The sequence below is a fragment of the Phodopus roborovskii genome, unplaced genomic scaffold (assembly GCF_943737965.1).
Source record: "Phodopus roborovskii unplaced genomic scaffold, PHOROB, whole genome shotgun sequence".
In the NCBI taxonomy this organism is placed as follows: Eukaryota; Metazoa; Chordata; class Mammalia; order Rodentia; family Cricetidae; genus Phodopus; species Phodopus roborovskii.
The window spans coordinates 12655847-12679888 of record NW_026126459.1 but is presented as its reverse complement, the minus strand read 5'-3'; the positions used below and the strand labels follow the sequence as shown (position 1 = coordinate 12679888).

Genomic DNA, 24042 nt, shown 5'->3' with positions numbered 1-24042 from the left:
CTTCATAACCAGCTGGTTACTGTGTCCTGACTGTTGGCTTTTTGCCTTTCCATTGGGCCCTTGGAGGCCCTTGACTTCTGGTGTCCTGTGTGTCTGGTCCAGAGAGACTATTTGTTCAGTACTCAGGCATCCACAGGGCATACAGGGTATACATTGGCATACATCTGTAGTCACAGCATTCAGGAAGCTAAGCTAAGTTCCAGACCATTCTGGGCTGTAGTATTTCCAGGCTAGTGTCAGTTATTTCCTAAAACCTGTCTAATAAACAAAATAGGGCCAAAAAGTATAAAAAGCAGGCTGGAGTGTGTGGTTTAGTAGTGCTTCTCTAGCATGCACAAAGCTCTGGGTTCCATCTCAACACTGTATAATCTGGGCATGGTGGTGCAAGAGTTAGAATTTCAAGGTCATCTTGGCTATATAGTGAACTCAAATTTGCCTGGGTTATGTGAGGCTTTGTCTTGAAAAAGACATGCACTCATGTACATACAGAGGTAACAGATCTCTGCAGCCCAGATAGGTCCAGTATGGTTAGATCAGAACCATCCCTCCTAGATGTTTCCCCAGCAGTTCTATTGGAGCTGAGTCTGATAGCTACCAGGATTATAGAGTGGCCCTTAGACCTTCACGTACATCATGTTCTGTTCTCTGGGCTGTGTGGGAGACAAGGATAATGCTCTGGCCTCCTCTTGTCTGTTGTGGACTCTGGGCTGTGATTGTGGTCTGGGTGGTGTTGGCAGTCCTTAGAGGCAGAGAAGCCCAGTGACATGTGGGAGCCTTTGACCCCATAGCTTCTGATTCTAGTGTTGTCTAGATGGGCAGGGCTTGCTTGGAGGCCTTAAAGTTGACATTTTTCAGGAAACTGACTCTGCTATTGCTAAGTAAATTTCTATGCCAGGCTTGTTGTCAAAGAGGAAAGTAATAATGAAAAGTACAAATTTCTTTCTCAGTGATTGGATTAGAAAGAAAGGGTGATTGGTGGCAAGGCCAACTCTGGACACCTGTCACAGTCCTGAGCCCTACTATAATGAAGATACTGGTCCTATTGAAAAAGAAGCAGACAAGCAGGTCATGGTAGTTCCTGACTGAAATTCTAGCACTTACAAGGTTGTGGAAGGAGAATTTCAAGTTTGAGGGCAGTGTAGGCTACTTAGTAAGAAATGAACTGTGAAAAACTGGGGTGTTATTTTGTTGGTTATGTTTTTTATTTATTTTTTGGTGCTTCAAATTAAAAGAATTTTGTTTATCTGACGCATTTGAGGTATTAACTTTGAGATTTTGTTAGAAATAGTGTGACTACAAGCCTTGAGTCAGCCCATTGGAGGATTTTTGTTCATGTCCTAGTACTAATGAGTGTTGTTTTTATAGACGGCACTCCAGCTGAACTTGGGTTTCTGGGCCAGCTACCAGGTCTGGTCAAATCTCCTTTATTCTTTGTTTCCCCTTTACCCTGTTATTCTTCGGGTTTTATCTTCACAGAGTTTAAAAGGATTTGTTTGGCCATTTCACTAGTTTAAGTTTTGAGGACTTGTGTAGTCAGTGTTCCTAGAATTTGGGAAGGCCTGTGGACTCTGCAGCTTAGATTCCATGGACAGTGACTCATGTGCGAGTGCTTCAGCACATGAAGTAAATGAGGATGTGTAAATTTGTGATGTATAAATAGTCCACACCAGCATATTTGCATGCTGTCACCCTGTTGTCAGTCCATCTTGTTTCTGTGCTGGCGGGTCTCATGCATTTCAGGTGGCCTTTGTATCTATCCTTCACTTGGAATGGGCTGCCTATATAGCAGGCCTGAGTTGGGTCCTGTTGTGGGAGAGGCCACATATGTTACCCATGTGTATCCTCTGCTGTGGCTGCACTATTCCTTTTTGTCCTATCTGACTGGAGGAGAAATTCTCCTTTAGGAGTGTGTTTTTTCCTCCTGTGGCAACAGTTTTCTCATGGGTTCAGAATGGGGGTAGAGGAGTCTGTGTGGCGTCAAATAGTAAAGCTGGAACTTTGGCTATGGGCAGGCTAAAGGGTAGTTGGGAACAGTGTGTTTTTCTTAGAGGTACCTAAGGATCAGGTGACTAATGATGCATGTTCTTTGGTTCAGTGGACAGGTTGCTGGATCCAGCCAACAGGGCCCACATGGGCTTGGAGGAGCAGCTGAGAGAGCTACTGGACAAGTTGGACCTCACCTGTTCCATGAAGTCCAGCGGCTCACGGAGTAAACGGGCAAAGCTGCTCAAAAAAGAGATTGCTCTTCTCCGAAACAAGCTGAGCCAGCAGCACAGCCAGTCCCCATCTATAGGGACAGGTACAGGAGGCTTTGAAGATGCTGCTGCTCCATTGGGGCCAGACACAGGGGAGGAAGGTAAGCATGATGGGGTGGGAGGGCCATACCCATGGACATGGGTATCTCTTGTCAGGCTTGAGTGATGCTCTGTAGTAACCATGGATTTGTAAGTTTTAAAGTCACAGAACTCTCATCATGGGCTATTCCTTCCAGGTTTTTGTTGCCCTTTTGAAAGGATGTATTGGTGTGTGCTGTCTGTGCTGTATTTTGGTACTTAGTTTATAAGCTTAAGGGCATGGAGTGAGATTTTCCTTAGCTTGGGCTTGAAAGACTTTTAAAAGGATAGTTTAGATCTGATACTGTGTTAAAGGTGGCTTCTGTGGTAGGAGTGAGATATTTCTTTGTATTTTGTAAACTGAGGCAGAGAATGAAATGATTAGACAGCTTGTTGTTAGGTCAGAGAACACTAGTGTGGGCTGATTCTTTCTTGGCACCTTATAGGATCTTATAGGGGGTGGGACTCAGGTGGTCAGGCCTTGTCAGCACCTCTACCACTACCATCTTGCTGACTTGCTGACAACTTTCTGAAAGATGTTTAAAAAATAGTGTTGCCAAATTACAGCTCTGGGTTTTGAGGGATGGGAAGGAGACTGAGATACTTGTTGGCACAGGCATATTTCCAGATTCTTCTTCAGCAGCCTGAGGCCTTTCCTGTGGGTCATGTTCAGTGGACACCATCTTGTCCTAGCAGCATTGTGTGGCATCTGGGGAAAGACCTGCACAGTGGAGTTGTTAGGACAGAGCAGAAGGAGGTATAGAAAATACATGTCTGCCCAGTGGGGTACCTGCTTTGATAAGTTCATTGTGTGGAGGCCTTCGTGGGCGCACACATGCATGCTCATCTAGTTGGGCGAGTTTAGAGAATCTTAGCATTTGCGTCACGGTCACATTTTAGTTCCATGAAATGGAAAGAAGACCCATTCCTGCTGCTGTTACTAGTTTGACTTATGGTCTCCCTGTCTATTTTTCTTGCCCTTTCCCAAAATAGGATTAGAAAAACATTAAAACAAGACAGATACAATTGTAGTTTGCATTTTGATCTGTACGGCTGTCTGCATCAGTAGACATGGAGTCTAGCTGCTCTCATAATATCATGGTTTCAGTATGTTTGTGCCATGTTTCATTCAGTCCATTGATTAACAGTTGGTGACAATCTTGTAGCCCACTTTCCTCTTCTCTGGTTGCTTCTATACGGTTGTATTAGACAGCCAGCACAAGCGAGGGCTAATGCTACCAAATTCTCCTGGCCTGAGAATTTACTTTCAGTATGTCCAGTTGTATATTTCACACACACACACCCTTTGCCTTGCAGTTAGGTAACAGGTTTGATGGGTCCACACAGTAAAGGTTTTGTTCTTCAGTGTGTAACACATTTCCTCCATTATTCTCTAAAAGCCTAATCACTAGCACTTGGCAAACTTCTCCCTCTGTTGGAGGTTCTGTTTCATGGGACCTTTGACAGACAGATGCACTCAAGATACCACTATTCTTTGCACTCTGTGGTGAGTCACAGATAATGCCAATACCTGGTTCTCATGGTAGCCCTTTGCAGGCTCCTCTTCCCACAGGTAGAACTGGCTGAGGAGTACCCTTAGGTCCAGCACCCATTGATCTGTGCATTATTTGTTGTGAAGATTCATTCACCTGGGGAAGATTATTGGCAGGACAACTCACTGGTAATGCAGTGGCTTCCTCTTGAATGAGAAACTTGACCTCTCCTCACAGCTCTGTGCAGGATTTCAAACCCCCCCCCCCAAAAAAAAACAAAAAAAAAAAAAAAATTGGTGCTGCCTTTTTTTTTTTTTTTTTTTTTTTTACAGGGCAGAAGCCTGCCCTTTAACCTTTTACTTCAAGTACCTCAACTGGGTAAGAGAGCCAGCAGTGCCTTTGGAAGACAGATTTGCTGCTTTGTACTGTTGGTCCACTTTTGAGAAAGCATATTGGTGATAGCTGAACCAGATGCCTGCAGTTGATTGCTGTTGGCCTGTGTTTTAAACCCAGGAAAAGAGCATTTCCCTTTTAGCTGAGAGGAAAGATGAATGGAGAAGGAAACAGTCTGACAGTCCATTCTGAGGCAGAGCTGTGGGGTGGAATTTAGAGCTCCTTAAAGAGATCGAATTCCAGACAGGCAACAGGAGAGCGCATAAATGTTGCTGTGGACAACAGAAGCAGAAATATGAAATTGTTCTGTGCCTTGAGACAGAACCCCAAAGTTAAGACATTACATAGTTGAGCTTGTTCTTTTTAAAGAGTGTTTTTGGTTGGGTGCAGTCACAAATGCCTTTATGTCCAGTTCTCAAGAGGCAGAGGCAGGAAAAACTATTGAGTTTAGAGACAACCTGGTCTGTATGTTAAGTTCCAAGTTCCAGACCAGCTAGGACCCTGAGATCTTGTGACCAATTTAAAAAAAAAAAAAAAAAAAAAAAGCTGTTATTTTTAGAATGACCATAGATTTTTCACACTTAGGAAAGCATTCCTTAATGTAAACAGTCTCTCTTAAATTGGAATTGATAACACTTTTGTGTTTTATGACATTTAGGTTGTTTGTATTAGAGGAAACATCAGCAGTATAGCTGTTGGGAGCCAGGCCCAAAAGGCCAACATCTGAGGAAGGAAATAGGTCCTAGTTATCTTGGGCAGTGGGCATGCTCTGTAAGGGGCAGGGTGTTTGTCAGGAGGTCTTTCATGTTGACCTTAAGGTTGAATGCCGAGAGGTACATGGAATGGGGTCATGATAAGCCTGTGAGACAAGCTTGAGCTCATAGACCTTTGCATTTATTGGGATTTAGTGGACTGACAAGGGGCTTTGGGGAGACCAGAGTGCATGTGTTGGTGAATGGGGTCACCTTGCCTATGGCTAAGTTGGGGGGGTATCACTGTTTACATACCAGCTAGCTATGTGCTGTTAACTCAGCATTGACTACAGAGTAAACTCTGTTCCTTCAGGATTGGCAGAGGAATGGAGCAGGAGGTAGATTACTGGTGAGGATTGTGCAGTTCTAGCTTTTTGTTGGAATGTCTCCATACATTCTGATGTGTTACCCAGAGTTGTTTGTGGGTTTGGTAGAAGCATTCAGTTGGCTTGGTGGCCTTGTATACAGAGGATCATGGTCACACAGGGAATAGCTGGTCCTGGTGTTAGATGTCTGTGTGATAAGCATGGAAAAAGATGAGTAGCTTTTGCCTTTCTGATGTGTGTTGTAAATTCTGGCTGGGGATTTTTTTTGAGTACTGACATTCATACTCATATTGGAGTTGTGAGTTGTTGATTTTGGAAGTTAATGGGACTTGAATTTAAGCAATGTCCATTTGTTAGTAGACAGTGAGGTTTTGAAAATGCAAACGTTTTGCATTTGTATATTAACTGCCATTAAGATTTCTGCCTGAGGAACTGGATGGGAGTATTAGCTGTGGTGCAGATACAACCCAGTGTGCTGGTGTGAGGCTTCACTCATCAAGAAACATGACAGTCTAAGCTGTTGCTAGTTCTCACCATGCTGTTGAGGCTGAGGATCACAGAATTTTAGTGGTTCATGTGGCTCCATGGCTACTGGAAATGTGTTTCACTTGGGCCCCTGTGTAGCTTCCTGTATCCAGTGTGATTCTTTCTGTAACACCCCAGGAGTATGCCAGTGAGCTATGTGGCAGTGGTTGGGAACCTGGGCTCGTAGTGAGGGGTTGCTACAGAGCAGGGAGAACACATGGCTTGAGTTTGGAGGGGACCACAGATCATGTGCATGGCCATGCAGTCCCTCATGGGCGGGCAGCTTTTGATTTAGATGTCCATTGGGGATAATGGAATGTGGTGGAGGCCTTGTGTGCAAGGGCAGGCGGGTTCACCTGTTGTCTTGGCAGTAGTGACTGACTCAAAGTTAAGCCGGAGGCAGAAAAGAGGTCTTTGGTACCTCTTAGCTGTGGAGAGAATGAATGGGAGAGCTGTAGTGCCTGGTCCTGCATATTGCTTTGGGGCTGCCCATTAGCCTCTCCCTGAAGAGACCATAGGACTGGATTGGACATTGGGAATCTCAGTCAGTGTAAGATGCTTGGACTTAAGGTAGGAAGCAGAGACCAATAAAGGAAGAGGAAGCAGGAGGCAAATTATCCGCTGAAATTGAGCCCAGTAGTGGTCACCTGCCCTAGCCATATGCTACTGTACCAGCTTGCATGCCACTCTGTGCTGGCGACTTCTGTTTTCATGCTTATGTGTACCAAGTGTGCCATGCATAGTTCTGCACGGTTTCTAATCCCATCTTCTCCATGTTCCTATGTGCTGTGCAAATACTGTGCTTCTAAAATGGTTCATGAACCTAAGCAAAGTGGACACGAAGAATTTCATCATCATCCAACATGCCAGTGATTCAAGATTCAGTATTTCCACTCATTGGAATTTTAATCTCCAAGTACAGATTTCTCAGCCCCCATGAGTTTCTGTACTCTTATCGTAGCTAAAGCTTCTCAACAAAAGACTTCTTAAACAACAGGCTTTTTTCCCCTGCTTGGAGTTGCCTTTACTGGGCTCCTCCACATGCACACTATTAGCCCAAAGCCACCTCACTTACAATCCTGTCTGGTGTCACTTTCAGCTTTGTGTTGCTGATTGGAGGTCCTTAGGAGAACTTCTTTGGCTTAGAACTTTTGTTCTGAGTTAATCAAGCGACCCAGAGACCCAGAGACATAAGCGGAGCTTGTAAATTGCGTACCTTTTCATTTTCGCAGTGACTTACATTTAAAGTATTGTGGCATAGTGCAAAATGTTTTGTGGGAAGTTTGTAGTTAGAATAAAATAAAAAAACCATACCTACTAACTACGTATGCTACTTTGAATTGTTTAAATTGATGCTCTTGGTTTTCTAGCCTATGTCCTGTAGTCAGAATATCAGAATCAGTCTGTCCAGAAAGAACCCTTATCAGTTAGCCCAGCAGGGCCTAACCTTATACTCAGGGCTTCACTGCCGTTCTATTCCTTGAGCTTTTTTGTATGTGAAGACATACACAGAATTTAAGATTGAATTTAAGATTAAGATGTCAGGACCATATTGGCTCATGCAGGTAAATTTTTCTTAAGTTATGTGTATATAAGTGTTTTACCTGCATGTAAGTGCACCAAATTTATACCTGGTGTCACAGAGGCCAGAAGAGGGTGTCAGATTCCTTGGAACTGGAGTTACAGACAGTTGTTGGCTGCCATGTGGATGCTGGGAACTGAACTTGGGTCTCTTGCAAGAGCACCAAGTGCTCTTAACCACTGAGCCAGCTCTTCACTCAAATGTTGGTAATTTGTAAACTCCTTCCTAAAGAGGTTGAAATAATTTTAAGCTATGAGGGTGGAGGTGGGGGGACTCACTGGTAGTACTCAAACTTCTGTATATTCTAAGGGAGTGGAAGATGATCCTGTCTCCCACTGTAAGAGTCCTCCCCAGCCACTCACCACTTTGGGCTTTGGCTTAGAAAGCCCTGGTCAGACAATTTAATACTTGTTTTCCTTCTCTTTGCCACCTTGTGGTGCAGCGTAATATGCTGTGAGAACCTCTTAAGGCTCCTTTAGTTTTGTGACTGTCTAATCTTCCTCAAGGTAAGTGAATGTGGATACAGACATTGTCCTGAACTCAGATAAGAGTTTTAATATTGCTGTGTGTGAAATGCTCTCACAGTTTTTTCCAGAAAGTAACTTGTGCACCTGGGCTTAGCACACCAGGCCCACAGTCTTTGGTTAGGGAAACACACACAGTGTTACCTGATGGCCCCAGGCTGCTCACTGCTCAGCAGACCATTTTGTGTGTTGCTGTTTCCTTAATTGATTAGTGTTTTGGTGGACTTCACATTTATATAAGTTTTATAATAGATTTTATAATCTTCAGTTTTCAAAATCACTTTATTTATAATTTTTTCAGGAGATAAATCTCCCCCTAAACTTGAACCATCAGATGCATTACCTCTTCCTTCAAACTCGGAGACTAATTCAGAACCACCAACCCTCAAACCAGTAGAACTCAACCCCGAGCAGAGTAAACTATTCAAAAGAGTCACATTTGATAATGAATCACATAGCACTTGCACTCAGAGCGCACTGGTAAGCGGACACCCTCCAGAGCCCACCCTCGCCAGTAGTGGCGATGTGCCGGCGGCGGCGGCCTCCGCAGTGGCGGAGCCATCAAGCGATGTAAACAGACGCACTTCTGTTCTCTTCTGCAAATCGAAAAGTGTAAGCCCCCCAAAGTCTGCCAAGAACACTGAAACCCAGCCAACTTCTCCTCAGCTAGGGACCAAAACCTTTTTGTCTGTAGTCCTTCCGAGGTTGGAGACTCTACTGCAGCCAAGGAAAAGGTCGAGGAGCGCATGTGGAGACTCCGAAGTGGAGGAGGAGTCCCCGGGAAAGCGCCTGGACACAGGTAAGTGTTGGGGCTGCTGCCTCTCCAGGGACCTGTTAATATGAAACCATGGTACTGAGCTTTTGTTTTTGAAGCATTCTCATTTCTAGAGATGAAGACAGACAGCATGGGTTGTCTTTCAAAAGCTGTGAACTGTTTTCAGGCAGTGGCAGTTCAGCCTCTTGGCAGCTCAGCATCTGGGTATGGCTGGCCTGCCCTCCTTGGTCCCTTTTCTCCTTTCCCTGTGTTTTTTCACACATGAGGTGAAACTTTGAGTGTGTTTTGGTTGAGTTCCTTTAATATTCTGTGCATATATGTGTGTAGAATGTGATCTGCCGATGGCCACACCTGGCACTTAGTAGCCCCAGGATGTGAGTATCTCCTGATGTCAGTTCCCACCAACCCAGAGCCCTAGTTTTGAACCTGAACCATTCCTTCCTGAAGACTGCTTGTCCTTTGGGCACTCTGAAAATAATCTGTGATTTCATTACTTGTTACAATTTGCATAATTGGCTTAAGGAATATTTTACTGTTTTCCCAGGTGTGTGTATGTGTGTTTTTTTTTTTTTTTTTTTTTTGGGGGGGGGGGAGGGGGTAACTCTTACGTGTGCATTGTACTGCTAATGCCTGATATAATCACACTCAAAAAAAATGTTTCTCATTTACTGCTAAACTTTTTTCCTTTTACTTTTTTTTTGGTTTTGTTTGTCTTTTTGTTTGTTTTTTCAAGATGGGTTCTCTGTATTGCATTGGAGCCTGTCCTGGAACTCACTCTGTAGACTAGTCTGGCCTTGAACTCAGAGAAATCAACCTCCCTCTGCCTCCACTAGGATTAAAGGCGTGTGCCACCAATGCCCAGCTAGCATGTTTCCTTTTAATGGAAACAGTCTTTTTTTTTTTTTTTTTTTTTAAATGCTGAATTAGTGATATTTGGTTGGATTGGGCCATGCCACAGTGTGCACACATATGGGGTGATGGTGGAATAAATCTAGAGAAAACTAGGGGAGTTGTTTATCTCCTTTCACTATGTGGGATTGAACTCAGGTTATCAGGCCTAAAGTAGTCGAATTCACCCACTGAGCCATCACTTAGGCCCCACTACTAAGATCAGGTGTGTCTCATTTCCTCAAGAAATGATGTTGCCCTGTTTGCGTATACCTATAGCATCTCCATGAAAATCCCCTGTGTTGTGCTGGTTTGGCTTTCTCACAGCTTCCTATCTAATTCTTAGATAAAACAGTATGGAAGGAGGGTGGTGTTAATGTTCTTGGACAATGACTGTCATTAGGCCTTTTGGTACCAACATCAGATTTTCAACATTTGCTTTCTATTAGAAATAGGCTTGTGCTTTTGTTTTGGTCCTGAATTAAAGCCCGGTTATTATTCTCTGTCATCCTGTCACACCTAGATAAGTGTTTCAGTTACTTTTCTATTGCTGTGAAAAGACACCATGACAAAGGCAACTTAACAAAAGAAAGCATTGAATTTGTGGCTCATTTTTTTAGGGGGTTAGGGTCCATCACAATCACAGCAGGGAATATAACAGCAGGCAGCCATGACACTAGAGTATTAGCTGAGAGCCTAGATTTGATTCATAAGCTTTTGAGTGGTAGGAAGAGGAAAGAGAGCAAGCAAGAAGGAGAACGAACTCTTAACTGGGAATGGCCTGGACTTTTGAAACCTTAAAACTCACCCCTAGTGACATACCTCCAATGAGGTCATACCTCCTAACCCTTCCCAAACAGTTACACCAACTGGGGACCATGCATTCAAATATATGATCCTACAAGGGACATTCTCATTCAAACCACCAGATTCTACTCCCTGGGTCCTTATAGGCTTGTGGCCATGTCACAGTGCATGGCTTCAAAAGTCTCAACACTTTAAAAGTCCAGAGTTTCTTCTGAGACTCATGGCAGTCTCTTAACTTTAACCACCCACAAAATCAAAATTTTAAAAGAATCATAGACTCCTAAGATATAATGGCACAGAATATGCATTAACATTTCCTAACAGGGAGGAAAGGGGGCATAGTGAGGAAATACTAGACCAAAGCAAGACTTAAACTCACTGGGGAAAACTCCAAGTCATGTAGTTCTATATGCAATGTCAAAGGGCTTAGATTGCCCTTGCCTTCCAGCCTTGCTGACTGCAAAACACATCTCTCTCATGGACTGGTTGCACTCTGTATATGCAAATATCTTTGTTAGACATCCCATGACTTGGGCAACTTCATCATGAGATCTCCAGCGCAATCCAGGCTTCACTTTCACAGTGGCCTTTCTGGACTTCCCCATGCAGGGATTCTTCTGTGCCACACACCTGATATCAGTGGCTCTCTTTATCGGAGGAGGAGGAGCCCACGGTTCTTTTACTCTTGTATGCTTCAAGACTAAACTGAGAATCAGCAGGCAGAACTAAATTTGGCTGCCAGCTTGGAAGGAACCTGGCCCTGCTTGAATTATATGGGCATAATTTTTGGTTTGTTGCTGCTCTTTAGGAACAGAAAATTCCTTAGGGTTCCCCCCCCCCCCACAGGTTACAGGATTAGCTGGGCAGAATCTCATCCTAAGGATACTAAGGATACTATTCCCTTTATTCCATTTCTCCTTATCTCTTTCAGCACAAGCCTTAGCTTTAGCACTAAATTTTGTGGTTCCTTGTTCGCCTCAAACTGTATTTTCTTTTTATCCCACTTGCTCTTTTGCATTTAGACACACATAAGAGTGATTATTAAAAACTATATAACAAAGTCATTATTAGGTGAAATCTCTGCCCCAAAACTTAGCCCTGCATTTTAATTAAGTCTCATACTGATTTTTAGGACAAGGACAAAAGCAGTCACATTCTTTGCCAAAATATCACAGGAATGCCTAGTTGCTAAAGTTGTTCCCCTCTGAAACCTCTTGAACTGGGCCTCCATAGTCTGCATTGCTTTTAGGACTTCTGTCTTCTAAGCTTCTATTAGGGTGACCATTAAAGTAAGCCCTACTTAGAGTGTTAAGCCCCTTTTCTATTCCAAAGTCCTGAAGTCTTCCTCATTCTTTCAACAAACAGCATGGTCAGACCTGTCACAGAAGTACCCTACTCCTGGTACCAGCTCTGTCTTAGTTACTTTTCTGTTGCTGTAAACTGTACCTTGTAAAAGAAAGCATTTAATTTATGGTTCATGATTCCAGAGGGTTAGAGTCCATTACCATCATGGCACTGGAGAATTAGCTGAGAGCTATTTTGATCCTCAAGCGTGAGGCAGAAAGAGGGAGAGCTAACTGGGAATGGCATGGGCTTTTGAGCCTGAAAAGTGAGTGGCACACCTCCTCCTCCAAGGCCACACATTTTAATTCTTCCCAAATGGTTCTACCAACTGGGGACCAAGTATTCAAATATATAATCCTATGGGGTCTATTCTCATTCAAACCCTGAGTAAGGAAAATTGTGTTTCCTGCCAGGCACTCTAGTATTGGATGCTTTCTCTTGCATATTAACGGGGACCAACAAACACAGAGGCCTTGCTGGTGAGTGAGTGACTTCTGTTTTCTGGAGCTTTGCCAGGTGGTCAGGTCAGAGAGTTGGATGGAAAAAACTGGCCAGTAGCGTCAGTGTGCCGTTCACACCTCTTCATCTTTTCCTTCCTGTCTTCATCTGTTGGATTCCCTGGCCTGAAGCAGCACATCGAGAAGAGAATTTCTTGCCAAAGGCAATAATAAATTGTGATTAAAAAAAATTACAAAATAACTCATTACAAATTATATTTGCTGGGAGATCCCCCCCCCCCCCCAACATACCCAGTTCCTTCCAAACATATACTGGTACTGCTAATTGATTGAATTCAGGGCCTTGTGTCAAGTTGTGTACCATGGAGCCCCTTTTATTTTATTTTTAATTTTTAATTTTTACATCTATTTATTTGTGTGTTCATATATGTGCCACAGTGTGTGTTTGTAGGCCAGAAAATTCTCTCTACCATATAAGTTCCAAGGACGCACTGCACTTCTATAGTAAGCACCTTTTCACCGACCACCTTGCTGGCCCCTTTTTGAATATTTTGAGACATTTCCTGTAACCTGAACATTTTCTGTATCTTATATAGGCCACAACTCGTTTGTGTCATACCTCAGCCTCCCAAGTAGCTGAGATACAGTCCTGTACCAACAGGCCCAGCTAATTTTATTTTGTACTCAGTAATTTTATATAAACTTTTCTCCTAGTGTTCTCTTATTTTGATGGGCTGATAATAGCATTTTAAAATTTGATAAAACTTGGTTTCTTTCCATAAGTTATTTTTATTTTATGTGCATTGGTGATTGGTGTTTTGCCTGCATAAATGTCTGTGCCGATGCTGTGTTGATGCTCTGGAACTAGAGACTGGAGTTACAGACAGTTTTGAGCTGCCATATGGGTGCTGGGAATTGAACACGGGTCCTGGAAGAGCCGCAAGTGCTCTAAACCACGGAGCCATCTCTCCAGTCCCCTATAAAACCTGCTTGCTTTCTCTCTTTCTCCCCCCTTTCTCCCTTTTTCTTTTTAAAATATTTATTCATTATGTATACAATATTTTGCCTGCATGCTGGAAGAGGACACCAGATTTTATTATAGATGGTTGTGAGCCAACATGTGGTTGTAGGGAATTGAACTCAGGACCTCTGGAAAAGCAGTCAATGTTCTTAACCTCAGAGCCATCTCTCCAGCCCCTAAAACCTGGTTTCAGTGAAGCCAGTTCAATATGCCACTAGAAGTAAAGCTTGAAGCTAAAGTTGTTTCACTTCTTTGGGAGTTTCTGTAACTATATAGCTTTAGCTTTTCCTAGCCACATTTAGTGAAGGACTCTGTGTTGCTAAGCTAGTCATGGTATGTTGTGTTCTGGTGCTAGGAGATTGCTCAGTGAGTGTCTCAGTTCTAGGTGACGTGTACAAAGGAAGTCTACCTCCAGGTTCATATTTGTCAGCAATAGAAAGTCCATTGACCCTGCAGAACACTATAGGAAAACTCTCACCAAGTAGCTGCTGTCCAGAGCCCTTGCTGTGTACATGGCATCTTCTGCCAGGCAACCCAGTTGACCATATGGGCTCTGCTAGACCATTTGTCAACTATGGACTGCTAACCATGCAGTTCATGAGATATTACTTGTTTGTACATCTGGGTGGAATTCTCTCTTCCTTCCTTCCTTCCTTCCTTCCTTCCTTCCTTCCTTCCTTCCTTCCTCTCTCTTTTCGTTTTTGTTTTTTTGAGACAGGGTCTCTGTGTAGCTTTGGAGTCTCTCCTGACACTTGCTCTGTAGACCAGGTTGGCCTCAAACTCAGGAGATCTGCCTGCCTCTGCCTCCCAAGTGCTGGGATTAAAGGCGTGCACCACCACTGCCTGACTCTGAGTGGAATTTTGGTTTTCAGTGATAATGGTGAGTCCCAAGCTGTCTTTAACTATAGACCTTTAATACATGTGACCCCAGTGCCTTTGATCCTGACTGAAATGGAGATTTCTGCTTTCTTATTCCAGAATGGCAGTAGATTTCAGTGGATGCATGGTGAATTCCTAAGCGCACTCCTGAGCACCGGGAGCCTTATTAGCACTAAGATCTGATCCTCAGGAGCAGGAGGCGTCCACTGCTGAATCTGCCTGGCCCATGGTGGGCCAGGCATGGGCTGAATGGGCCCATTCTACCATCGGTGCTGGCTGCGCCTCCACCTGAACCTTGTGGTGCTTTCTGCGCACCTGGATTTCTTGTTCCAAGTTGCAGTTCTTCGCTGTTTGAGGACTTGGAGTATTCAGAACCTTCTGATCTTTTCCAGATTCATCTGGCACTGAACTTTTAGGGAATTATCTGGTGCTCCAGTGCACTGCAAGATTCCAAGTTAGATTCAGTGTGGACTCATTTATTTTAAAACTGCCCACTCATAGGGCTCCCTTGCTCATGCCTGCGGGACGGGCAGGACATTGTGGGCAGTGCAGAGCATGGTGTGACTGATTTTATGGGTATCACATTTTTTGGAAGCTGGCTCTGTGTCGTAGATTCTTTACTCTGACTGCTTGTTTATTTCCATCAATGGACCATCCACCAGGCCAAGACCTGTGTCACCTCTTATGTATGGTGTGGATATTCTCAATGAAATGGGTGGTGGTGGAAAGCAAGCGAAATGTCTTCCATGGCCATAGACTGTTGAGGGAGGAGATGATTCCTGCCCTTGCAGTCAGACTAAATGGTTCTCACTGTTCTCCAGGTTCTCAGTTAACCACTAATGTGCTTGGGTAGCTCACTCTTTGGATGCTAATTCTTTTTTCTTAACCTCGACTTGGACTGGAGTTCTGCTAAAATGGCCTCTTGGAATGCAAAGCCTTCGCTGCCTCCTTGCCCTGCTCCTAGTTCTTGAGGATCACATTGGAACCATCTATTGAGCCATCCTTTAAACAGACTCTCAGACACCTACCCTTGGAGGAGATCTCTATCCCTGGCCAGCCTCTAAGTCAGCCCAGCAGTGAGAGGAGCTCTGGTGCCTGAGCAGATGTTTCGGCGCCTCAGGTCTTCCTGGTGGATAGATATGAAGGAAGCAAGGAATGCCTAATGCTGTGGCAGAACCTGCTGTAGCTTGGACAACATAATCCAACAATTTGACCCACGTCCTGAGCAAGTCCAAAACTGGCCTGTGATGACTTGGGGCTTTGGTTAGGCAGCCTGGGCTAGGTGTCTGAAGGGACTGTAATATGAAGCACTGCCTAAAATGGGGTTTAAAGAAAGCTCCTTACTTGGTTGTTAGCATCTTTTATTTCTTTGTTCTCTACCTGATTTCCCTTTCTTTTCAGTTTCTCTTGGATTATTAAGCATTGTTAGTCTTGTTGGTAGCTCTGCAAATGCCTGCTGAGCCAACTGACAAGTCCTGCTGGAATTGCCCTTGAGTGGGCATTTTGGCCTGGCTTCTGGCCTGTCTTGTCCTTGTGCAGCAGTGTCTTCATAGACCATACTCAGGAAAAGCAGGTGGTGGGTGAGGTGGTATTGTTTGCTATGCTTTTGAAAGGTTGAAAGATGCACCCTCTGTGTGGTTCTCTAGCGGACTTTTCTGCTGCCACCCTGAAATGGGTGCATTCCTAGCCTGAGCACAGTATCCAGCATGGGACACAAGCTTGTTGATGTGTAGTAGGTGGGAACAAGTTAGAGCTTTGGGCAGCATGATCCTGTGCTGTCATGTTTCAGAGGAGTCAATAGGCTCTGAGGTAGCTGGTGGTGGGAGTAACACCAGGGATGCACCCCGTGGCTACCCTCTCTGGCACATCTCCTAGGTCATGTGGGGTCTGTAGAGAGTAGAGAAGCTGATCAATCCAGTTTACCAGGCCCTGATATTCTCACTTGGCTGCAGCCTTGTGGGTTCTTGCAGGTTGGGAGCCCAGGAGAGAAAGAATCGTTTCCGACTCTCCTGCCTTCATGCCTCAGCTTTGCAAGTACATCACCTGGGACTACTCCCTGGTCTGTGGGTGTTAGCATTTCAGAGTGGAGACCTGAGCACCTCAGGGGGTCCTTTACTGGCCTCTCTTTGTGTGTCCCAGTTGTCCCGTAGAAAACCTGGGCCAAAGGGGAGCTTTTAGGCTATGGTAGTTAAAAATCTGGGACTGGGCCTGCCTTGGGACTTAGTTGCAGTGGCATATTTTTGGAATCCTCTGGGCCTGAGCAAGGTGTTTGTGCTCTTCCTTGGCCTTTGGAGACCTCAAAATTCTCTGTACCTGCTTGGGGTCATTGGCTCTGTCTAGGAGCTATCTTATTATTATTATTATTATTATTATTTTTGTTGTTTTGACTGCCAAGAGCAGGGTCCTGTGTATGATCTAGACAGTAAGCCTCAATTCTAGGAAGGCACTTTGTTCCCCATCCTCCAGCTGATGGGAGAGTCAGTGTAGGAAGTGGATCACAAAGGAGGTAGAGGCAGATAGAGAGGGCTTATACCTGGCTTTGTGTCAAAGACTTGTGTTCTCCAGGTAGTGGCTGCAAGAGCTTTTCAAGCTTGGTTCTCTGGCCCACATTGCCTCTTAGGACATGTCCAGGGCATTGGAAGTCCTCAAGAATCTGGTTGGGCCATGCAAGCACCCTTGTCCTGTTTGGGCTGCAGCACCCTCTGGAGAGCAGGCCTGGAGAACTGCTTTGCTCAGCAGGCCCCGGGGGTCTTTCCTGGAAGCTTCTCAGGTTTCACGGTAGCTGTGCCAGCTTCTCAAGGTGGTGTGTGTTTTATGTAAATGTGTGCAAAACTTTCTGTAAACTTGGAGCCCAGATGCGGTGTGTCCTGATAATTAAACACTTGGGAAAACTTGAGAGAGACATTTAACCATATTTTTTCCTTCTCAGAATTATAAATCTTAGTTTTTCCGCTTTTCCTTCTAGGGGCTGTTTAGTGCTGCCCCCCCCCCCCCCCCCCCCCCCGCCATAGGCCCCCAACAAGGCACCTAACTGTGGCCATCCTTTCTGGGAACACCAAATATACGTGGGCTGTGCTTCTGGGTCCTATCCTGGGCCTTCTTCCTAGGACAGAGATGCCAGTGATGGGGACCTGCTTGTTCAAGACCTTCAGACTCCTCAGACCTCCCTGCTCAGCCTAACAGTGGCAGATAATTCTGGGCTTGCAGTCTTCTCTAAGATTCTGTTAGTCCAGCCAGGTTGGGAGAGCTGCGCCTGTGTTAAATCTACTAACTCAAGGCAGTGGTTTTTTTTTTTTTTTTTTTTTAACCTCCCCTAAAGCAGCACATTCCACTGCTTCCTAAGAACTCTTGGACCTTTTGGCCCTTGAAGGGTAGGATATGGCGTCTTCCCTGTCATCTGCCTTCTGCTTTGCCAGTGAGCAAACAAGAGACCTTGTCAGCACAAGCAGGTCCTTTTTCACATGTGTGATGTGGAGACTGCTGTGACAACTGTGTTAGCTAGACAGTCACTGCAAATATTCCTAAGAAAATGTTCGTGAGTGTATATGATTTACTTTGGAAATAGTTTTTACATTTTAAGTACTTGGAACATATTTGAAAAAAAAGTATTGCCAGTCCCCCATTTCTTTCGCTTTCCCTGTCTAAAGTTAGTGTAGCCAGGAGCCAGGCAAGCACACAGCCTGGGGGCATGATGCTCCTGACTGAGGGAGCTCTGTGTAGGGGCCACAGCTATGCCTTTTTCTGCTTACTGATTTGAATGGAAGGTTAGTCTTCCTTGGGAGGAATATGGTGGTAGCGTTGACGCAGATTTGTCTTTATTAAAAAATACTTCTCAAACATCAAGGTGATGTGGTTGAGTTTGTTCAGACATTAATTTATCTGCTCACCAGTGAGGTTCAGCTTCCTGGAGGGAGGGAGGTGTGTAGCAAGCTTCAGCCAGGCTGGAGCTCCATGTGCTTCGTGCTTGGGGACTTGAGATTGTTCAGGTGACTTGGAACCACACTTTCTGATTTTAAAATGTTTCAGCATTTTTAAAAAGTTCCTATTAACACCCATATTTTGAAATATATATTCCTGGTGTTGCTGGTGAAACCCAGGGCCTGTCTGTATACCGAGGCAAGTACTCTACCACTGGATATATATATATATATATATATCCCTGGTTTTGTTTTTTTTGGTGTTTTGCTTTTTAAAACTTAATTTTCTGTTTACTATTCCCTAAGTTCCACATATCAGTTTTTTTTTTTTTTTTTTTTTTTTGTGGAGTATTGTGGTGTTCCATCACTCTAGGGTACTGGAGGGCCCTCATCTTAGACCCCACTCATTCCTTGCAGAGTGGACAGTCTGGCTTTGTTGGAAGCTCACAGAGGTGCATGTGGTGTGTTAATTTTAGGAGTGGTAACAGATTGTTTTTGCTTTGCCTTCATGGAACTTGTTGAAGTTACTTGTTGAGTGTGTGTAGAACTGCCTTGACTGTTTGTACTGTAATTTATTGTGCTTATTTCACAGAACAGTGTGTGTGTCCACTAAGGTCATGGGAGTGAGAATAAAGATACTGTTTTTTTTTTTTTTTTTTTTTTTTTTTTTTCCCTGTACAAAATTTTCTTTGTGGGACTGGAGATGTAGCTCAGGTGGTGGAATGCTTAGCTGGCATGCACAGAAACCTGGCTTTGATCCCCAGCACCACATGAACCAGGTGTGGTAGCTTATGACTAATCCTGTCGTTCAGAAGGGCAGAGGCAGGAGGATCAGGGAGTCAAGAGCCATCTGTCTTACCAAAGCAAAGTTGTTTGGAAAATACATTCTCGTTTTAAAAAAGACAGTCGTGTAGGAGTAAGTTGGGCTAGAGCTGCTGCTTTGGGGTAGGTGACCGTGCCTCTGTCTGCTTCTTGTGTTCTAGGTCTCACCAATGGCTTTGGGGGTACTAGAAGCGAGCAGGAGCCAGGCAGTGGCCTGGGGAGGAAAGCTGCGCCCCGACGGCGCTGTGCATCTGAATCCAGTATTTGTTCCAGCAACAGCCCGCTCTGTGACTCAAGGTAGGCCCTGTCCTTGTGCAGGGTGCCTGGCTTTCACTGGAAGACCTCTGAGAAAGGCTGCCCTGAAGTTTAGTTGATGTGTGTGCTCTGTCATTCAGGGAAAGTTTCTTATGAGATAAATTGATTTACTTGGTGGAATTTAACTGGAAGTCAGAAGTAAATCTATAGGAACCGTTAATCTAAATGTATAATTAACTTGAACTTTGTACTTTCTGCCCCCCCAAATCTTTCTCTTACTGAGATTATGGTCTGTATAGCCCTGCCTTCTATGGTGGTCAGCTGGGTAAGGGTGGTCTAAGTATCCTCACTGGGGCAGGCTTACCTTTCTTGAGTCTGTATACCTCTTGATGGCCCAGCACCTGATGTAGGATGAAGCCACAGGCATAGGGCCCTTCACCATAGTCTCAGTTTGATTCATACATCTACTTTTTCTCCTGAAGTTTTAGCACACCCAAGTGTGGGCGAGGGAAGCCTGCCCTTGTGCGAAGGCACACACTGGAAGACCGCAGTGAGCTGATATCTTGCATTGAGAATGGAAACTATGCTAAGGCTGCCAGGATTGCAGCTGGTAAGTTGGGATATACTTTTTTTTTTTTTTTTTTGGAAATACATGGAATACAGTGGTTGGAGAGGCAAGGTTTCCCAGAACAGTCTGAATACCCTTGGTTCTGGGTAGTTCCTGATGATCAGGTTTGTTCAGGCCAGGATCTGTCCAGGATATTTGTCTTGACAACTGATTACCACAGCAGAGTGGTCATTCCTAGCTTCAGGCCACACTATAAGAGAGATGAGCCTGCTGGGCAGATGCTGTTTAGACTTTCCTGTCAGAGTGGAACAAACCAACTCCAGGGATAGAAGCACCTGTTATTGCCTGAAGCTTGGAGCTTTGGTGGGGCCAGCTCTCTGTGAAGGCTGCTATGCTCTGTGGATGTCAGGACAGAGACCTGAAGATGGGGAGGGCCAGAGACTGCAGGGAATGGTGTGACCATACTGCCTATAGTGAGTGTGGATGGGCGTGCTGGGAGTTCTGAGCATGGAGAGGCTGCTGTGAGGTGGGATCAGAGACTAGTTGGATACTTCTTACCAGCACTATTCATTGGAGGCCTGAACACAGTGGACTCCTGGGTTGTGTCTTGGGCTGCTGGATGTACTCATTGAGGCTAGGAAGAACAAAGTGTGGTGGTGGAGCAAGCCAGGACTTGGATTTGGGTTTTGGTTTTGTAATGGGCCTCTTGTACATGCCAAAGACCCCATCTTTAGAGTTCAAGTGTGCTGAGGTATCAGGAGACCTGGAGTCATAGGCTGTAGAGCTGGGAAGTGTGGGAGGCAGGGAGGCCTTTGATGGCTTCTAGGCCTGATCTCCACAGGAGGAGGTGAGGTAATCTGCTTCTCTTAGACTGAGATGGTGCCATGGGACTGTCCTGCTCCAGCTTCTAGGGCTTTTTTCAGCCCTCAGGCTTTGTGGCTGTGCTGGGTGTGTTGAGAATTCTCCTGCTGGTCCTGATTCTGGGGTTCTTCTTTTTCTAGAAGTGGGACAGAACAGTATGTGGATTTCCACTGATGCTGCTGCCTCTGTCCTGGAGCCCCTCAAAGTGGTATGGGCCAAGTGCAGCGGCTATCCTTCCTACCCAGCACTGGTAAGTCTGGAGTCTGTGAGTAGGGTGTTTTGGTGGGTCCTGGGGTGGGCCCCAGTGCCTGCTCTGTACCTTGCAGTCCTGTGCTGCCAAGGGTATGTGGTTGTCATGGCTCTGGGGGCAGGTGTGTGAGTGGCTATGAGCTTATAAGGTGAGTGGCTTGAGTTTGAGAATGCTCTGAGTGACTGGAGCATGTCCTTGGCAGATCATTGACCCCAAGATGCCACGAGTGCCTGGCCACCACAATGGTGTCACCATCCCTGCCCCACCCCTGGATGTCCTGAAGATCGGTGAGCACATGCAGACCAAGTCTGAAGAGAAGCTGTTCCTTGTTTTATTTTTCGACAATAAGAGAAGCTGGTGAGTGTGATGTCTAGGTCTCTGCAGCAGGCAGGGCTGTGGCCCTGTTAGTCCCAGGGCTTGGCTTGATCCATGTTGAGTCAGGGTGTCTCCAAGTAGTCTATGTCCTGGTCCCTGTCCACTGAAAAGGGCACTGTCCAGTGACTCCATGGGGAGTAGTGGTCACTTCCCATCTGATAGCTACTGTCACTTATTTGATCTCTCTGAATAGCTCTGGCTGTCTTCATTTCGTGCCCCAGGTTCCCTTGCAAGGGCTTTCTGCCCCTCCTGCAGGACACAAGCTTTACTCCTTTCCTGAAGTTCCTTGTCCATTTCCCTTATCGTGCCTTCTGAGACCACTATTATGGCATGGTTCAGATCCTAAGATGGGAGTTACCTGCTGATATCTTGATTATATTTAGTTGAGTCAAGACCTTTCCTATGTGGCCTTCTATGACTGGGTTCTATCCGCTGGAAATGCTTAGGACTAGGAGGTGCTTCATATCATCCTGTGGAGTGGGCACTGTTGGGGACTTTCCAAGTCCCTGTGGCGCTCTTTCCTCCCATCCCTGCCTCTGGCAGCTGGTGTTCATCAGTGAGGCTTACACTGGCCTAACACACTTGATGGTGCTGTTTGTAGTCTTCTTATCCATTGTAGGATGCTCCTCACTCTGCATCAGGTTCATTCACATACATCTGTTCTGCTTTACCCCTCGTGCATATGTGTGTGTACCTGATCTCACCTTGTGTATCATATATGTGTGTATTCTTGGGCTTGACAACTGTGTGCACAGCTGTTATGTTCCCAACTTATCTCCATAGCCACTTGGATATGTTTGGGAAAGAGGCTTGTATCACAGTTTTTATGCCCTACCTGAGCCCAGGTCTAGGTGGATGTGCCATATACCCCATCCTGCTTGAGACCCAGCATGTGGGGAGATTGGGTTGTGTACTACCAGGTTCCTTCTTGCATACAGGGGCTGGTGGTTGTTGGACACCATACTGAGAATGGTTTGGTGGTTCTTAATGCTCTGTCTTCTCTCTAAAAGGCAGTGGCTTCCCAAGTCCAAGATGGTTCCTCTTGGTGTTGATGAGACCATTGACAAGCTGAAAATGATGGAAGGGAGGAACTCTAGCATCCGGAAGGCCGTGCGGATCGCATTTGATCGAGCCATGAATCATCTGAGCCGGGTCCATGGGGAGCCAGCCAGTGACCTCAGTGACATTGACTGATGTGGCTTCCAGCAAAAGGCAGTGACCAAAGCCACAGCCACCCTGGAGCCTTGTCCATAGTGTTGATAAGCTGTACATGTTTGTATATTGTTCAGAACTTAACTTATTCTGATTTTCTAGGCTTAGTTCTTTAATTCTTTTTCCCCAGGGAGGGGGAGGTTTCACTTCCAAGTTTTCTATGAAACCATCTTGTCTTGGCGCTTTGCAAGTGGGGCAGGCGTGTTCCGAGCAGTGCGGTGTGGGTGTCCCACTGGTGGCGCCGTGGCCTCACTTACTTTAATCTGTAGGTTTTTGTTTGTTTGTTTGTTTGTTTTTTTAAAGACTTTTGAATGTTTAATAATTTTGTAGATCATGCTCTTTACACAGAGTACCGCTTATTTAATAAGACGGGATGTAAATTTACAATGACAAATGTGTATTTTAAGAAAGAAAATGACATTATTTTGAATGGTACTTTGTGCAAAGAGGGAATAAATTTATGCTGTGTGCATCACTTGCAAATCACCAAAAAATGTCCGGCCAGCTGCTGCCGGGCAGGGCCCGTTCTCATCGTCCTGCCTGCCCTGAGTCTCCTGCTCCGCCCTGACTCCTGCAGGCGTGCCTCCCAGCGGGTTATTTATTATAGAAAGTGTACTCATTTGCTTTATAATGAAAAATAAATTTGCAAAGGTATATTGATATGCATTTTTATACAGGCACATAAAAATTCAACTTTGGTGTGGGAGCAGAATGTGTTGCGTGGTTATATACATGACTGGCCTGTGTGTACTTTGATTTTGTAACTTGTAATCTTTTGTTTACAATGAGGGGCTTTCTGTAACTTGTTTTAATTTAGGACACTTTGGTAGCAATAGACCTTTGGATACATTTTTGTATGGTACATGTGATGTATATAGAATTAGTACTTTATTTTTATTTTTAAGAGGTAAAGCATTATGTTAGGGGGAAAAGGCAGGGTGGGTTTCCAAATTTGCATTTTTATATTAAAAATAAAGTGAAGATTTGGACAGTGTGGCTCTCTCATTCCTGCATCACTAGGAGGCTGAGTGAGCTGTAGCCTGAGGTACATGAGGGCATCAGGGCCTTGAATGGGTGGTATGACCAGGTAAATGACACACTTAATCTTAACAATTGACCTGGGATGGCATTATTTATTATTTTGCCTAATCATATTTTTATTTTAAAGCTAAATAGTTACTAAAAAATTTTAAATGTTCTTTTAAGTCTACATGTTTGTAATATCTCCATAGAAACTTGAAAATAAAAAGTCTTCCTTTGGTAGTTTTTGTCCCGTGTTTGGCAGATGCTCATCTGTTCAGATCCCTTTCCACCACTGTGAGGAAGGCTGGGTGGATCGAGGCTCTGGGAGCTGTATGATCAGGTCCAGCAGATGCTGTTGGCTCTTTACCTGTTGTCTGCTGCTTCCCACCTGGCCTCTTGCAGTTGAGTCCGGTTTGAGGTGTGGTTGGCCTTGGCCTTGGGACAGCCTGTCGGGTGGAGCTGGAGCACTTTGTAGGTCTGAGCTACTGCAGGAGTATGGCTTGGTGTTTCCTGAGATCTACAAGGATACAGGCATTGTCCTGGAGTTGAAGCCTGATGTCTTCCATCAACCCTGTTCTGGGGAAGCCAGATTCATTTGTCCCTACCTGGATGATTGAAGTTGTCCAGTGCTAACCTGGCATTTCCCAGCTTTCATGTCC

General features: G+C 44.9%; 1 protein-coding gene across 4 annotated transcripts in view; it reads left to right on the top strand.

The window, feature by feature from the left end:
- Brd1 (bromodomain containing 1) overlaps positions 1–23623 on the top strand; it is a 46836-nt gene extending 23213 nt beyond the window's left edge. Inside the window, exons 7-13 of one of the 4 annotated variants that reach the window (XM_051189576.1) lie at positions 2096–2356; positions 8623–8727; positions 19001–19136; positions 19577–19704; positions 20664–20773; positions 20976–21130; positions 22159–23623. In XM_051189576.1, the coding sequence (XP_051045533.1) occupies positions 2096–2356; positions 8623–8727; positions 19001–19136; positions 19577–19704; positions 20664–20773; positions 20976–21130; positions 22159–22342 (1079 nt within the window). In that variant the 3' untranslated portion in view covers positions 22343–23623. Of the gene's footprint in view, positions 1–2095; positions 2357–8229; positions 8728–19000; positions 19137–19576; positions 19705–20663; positions 20774–20975; positions 21131–22158 lie in introns of those variants that run through there. The other 3 variants (XM_051189575.1, XR_007834841.1, XM_051189577.1) reach the window with 3 other exon arrangements.
- Positions 23624–24042: the final 419 nt, after the last annotated feature.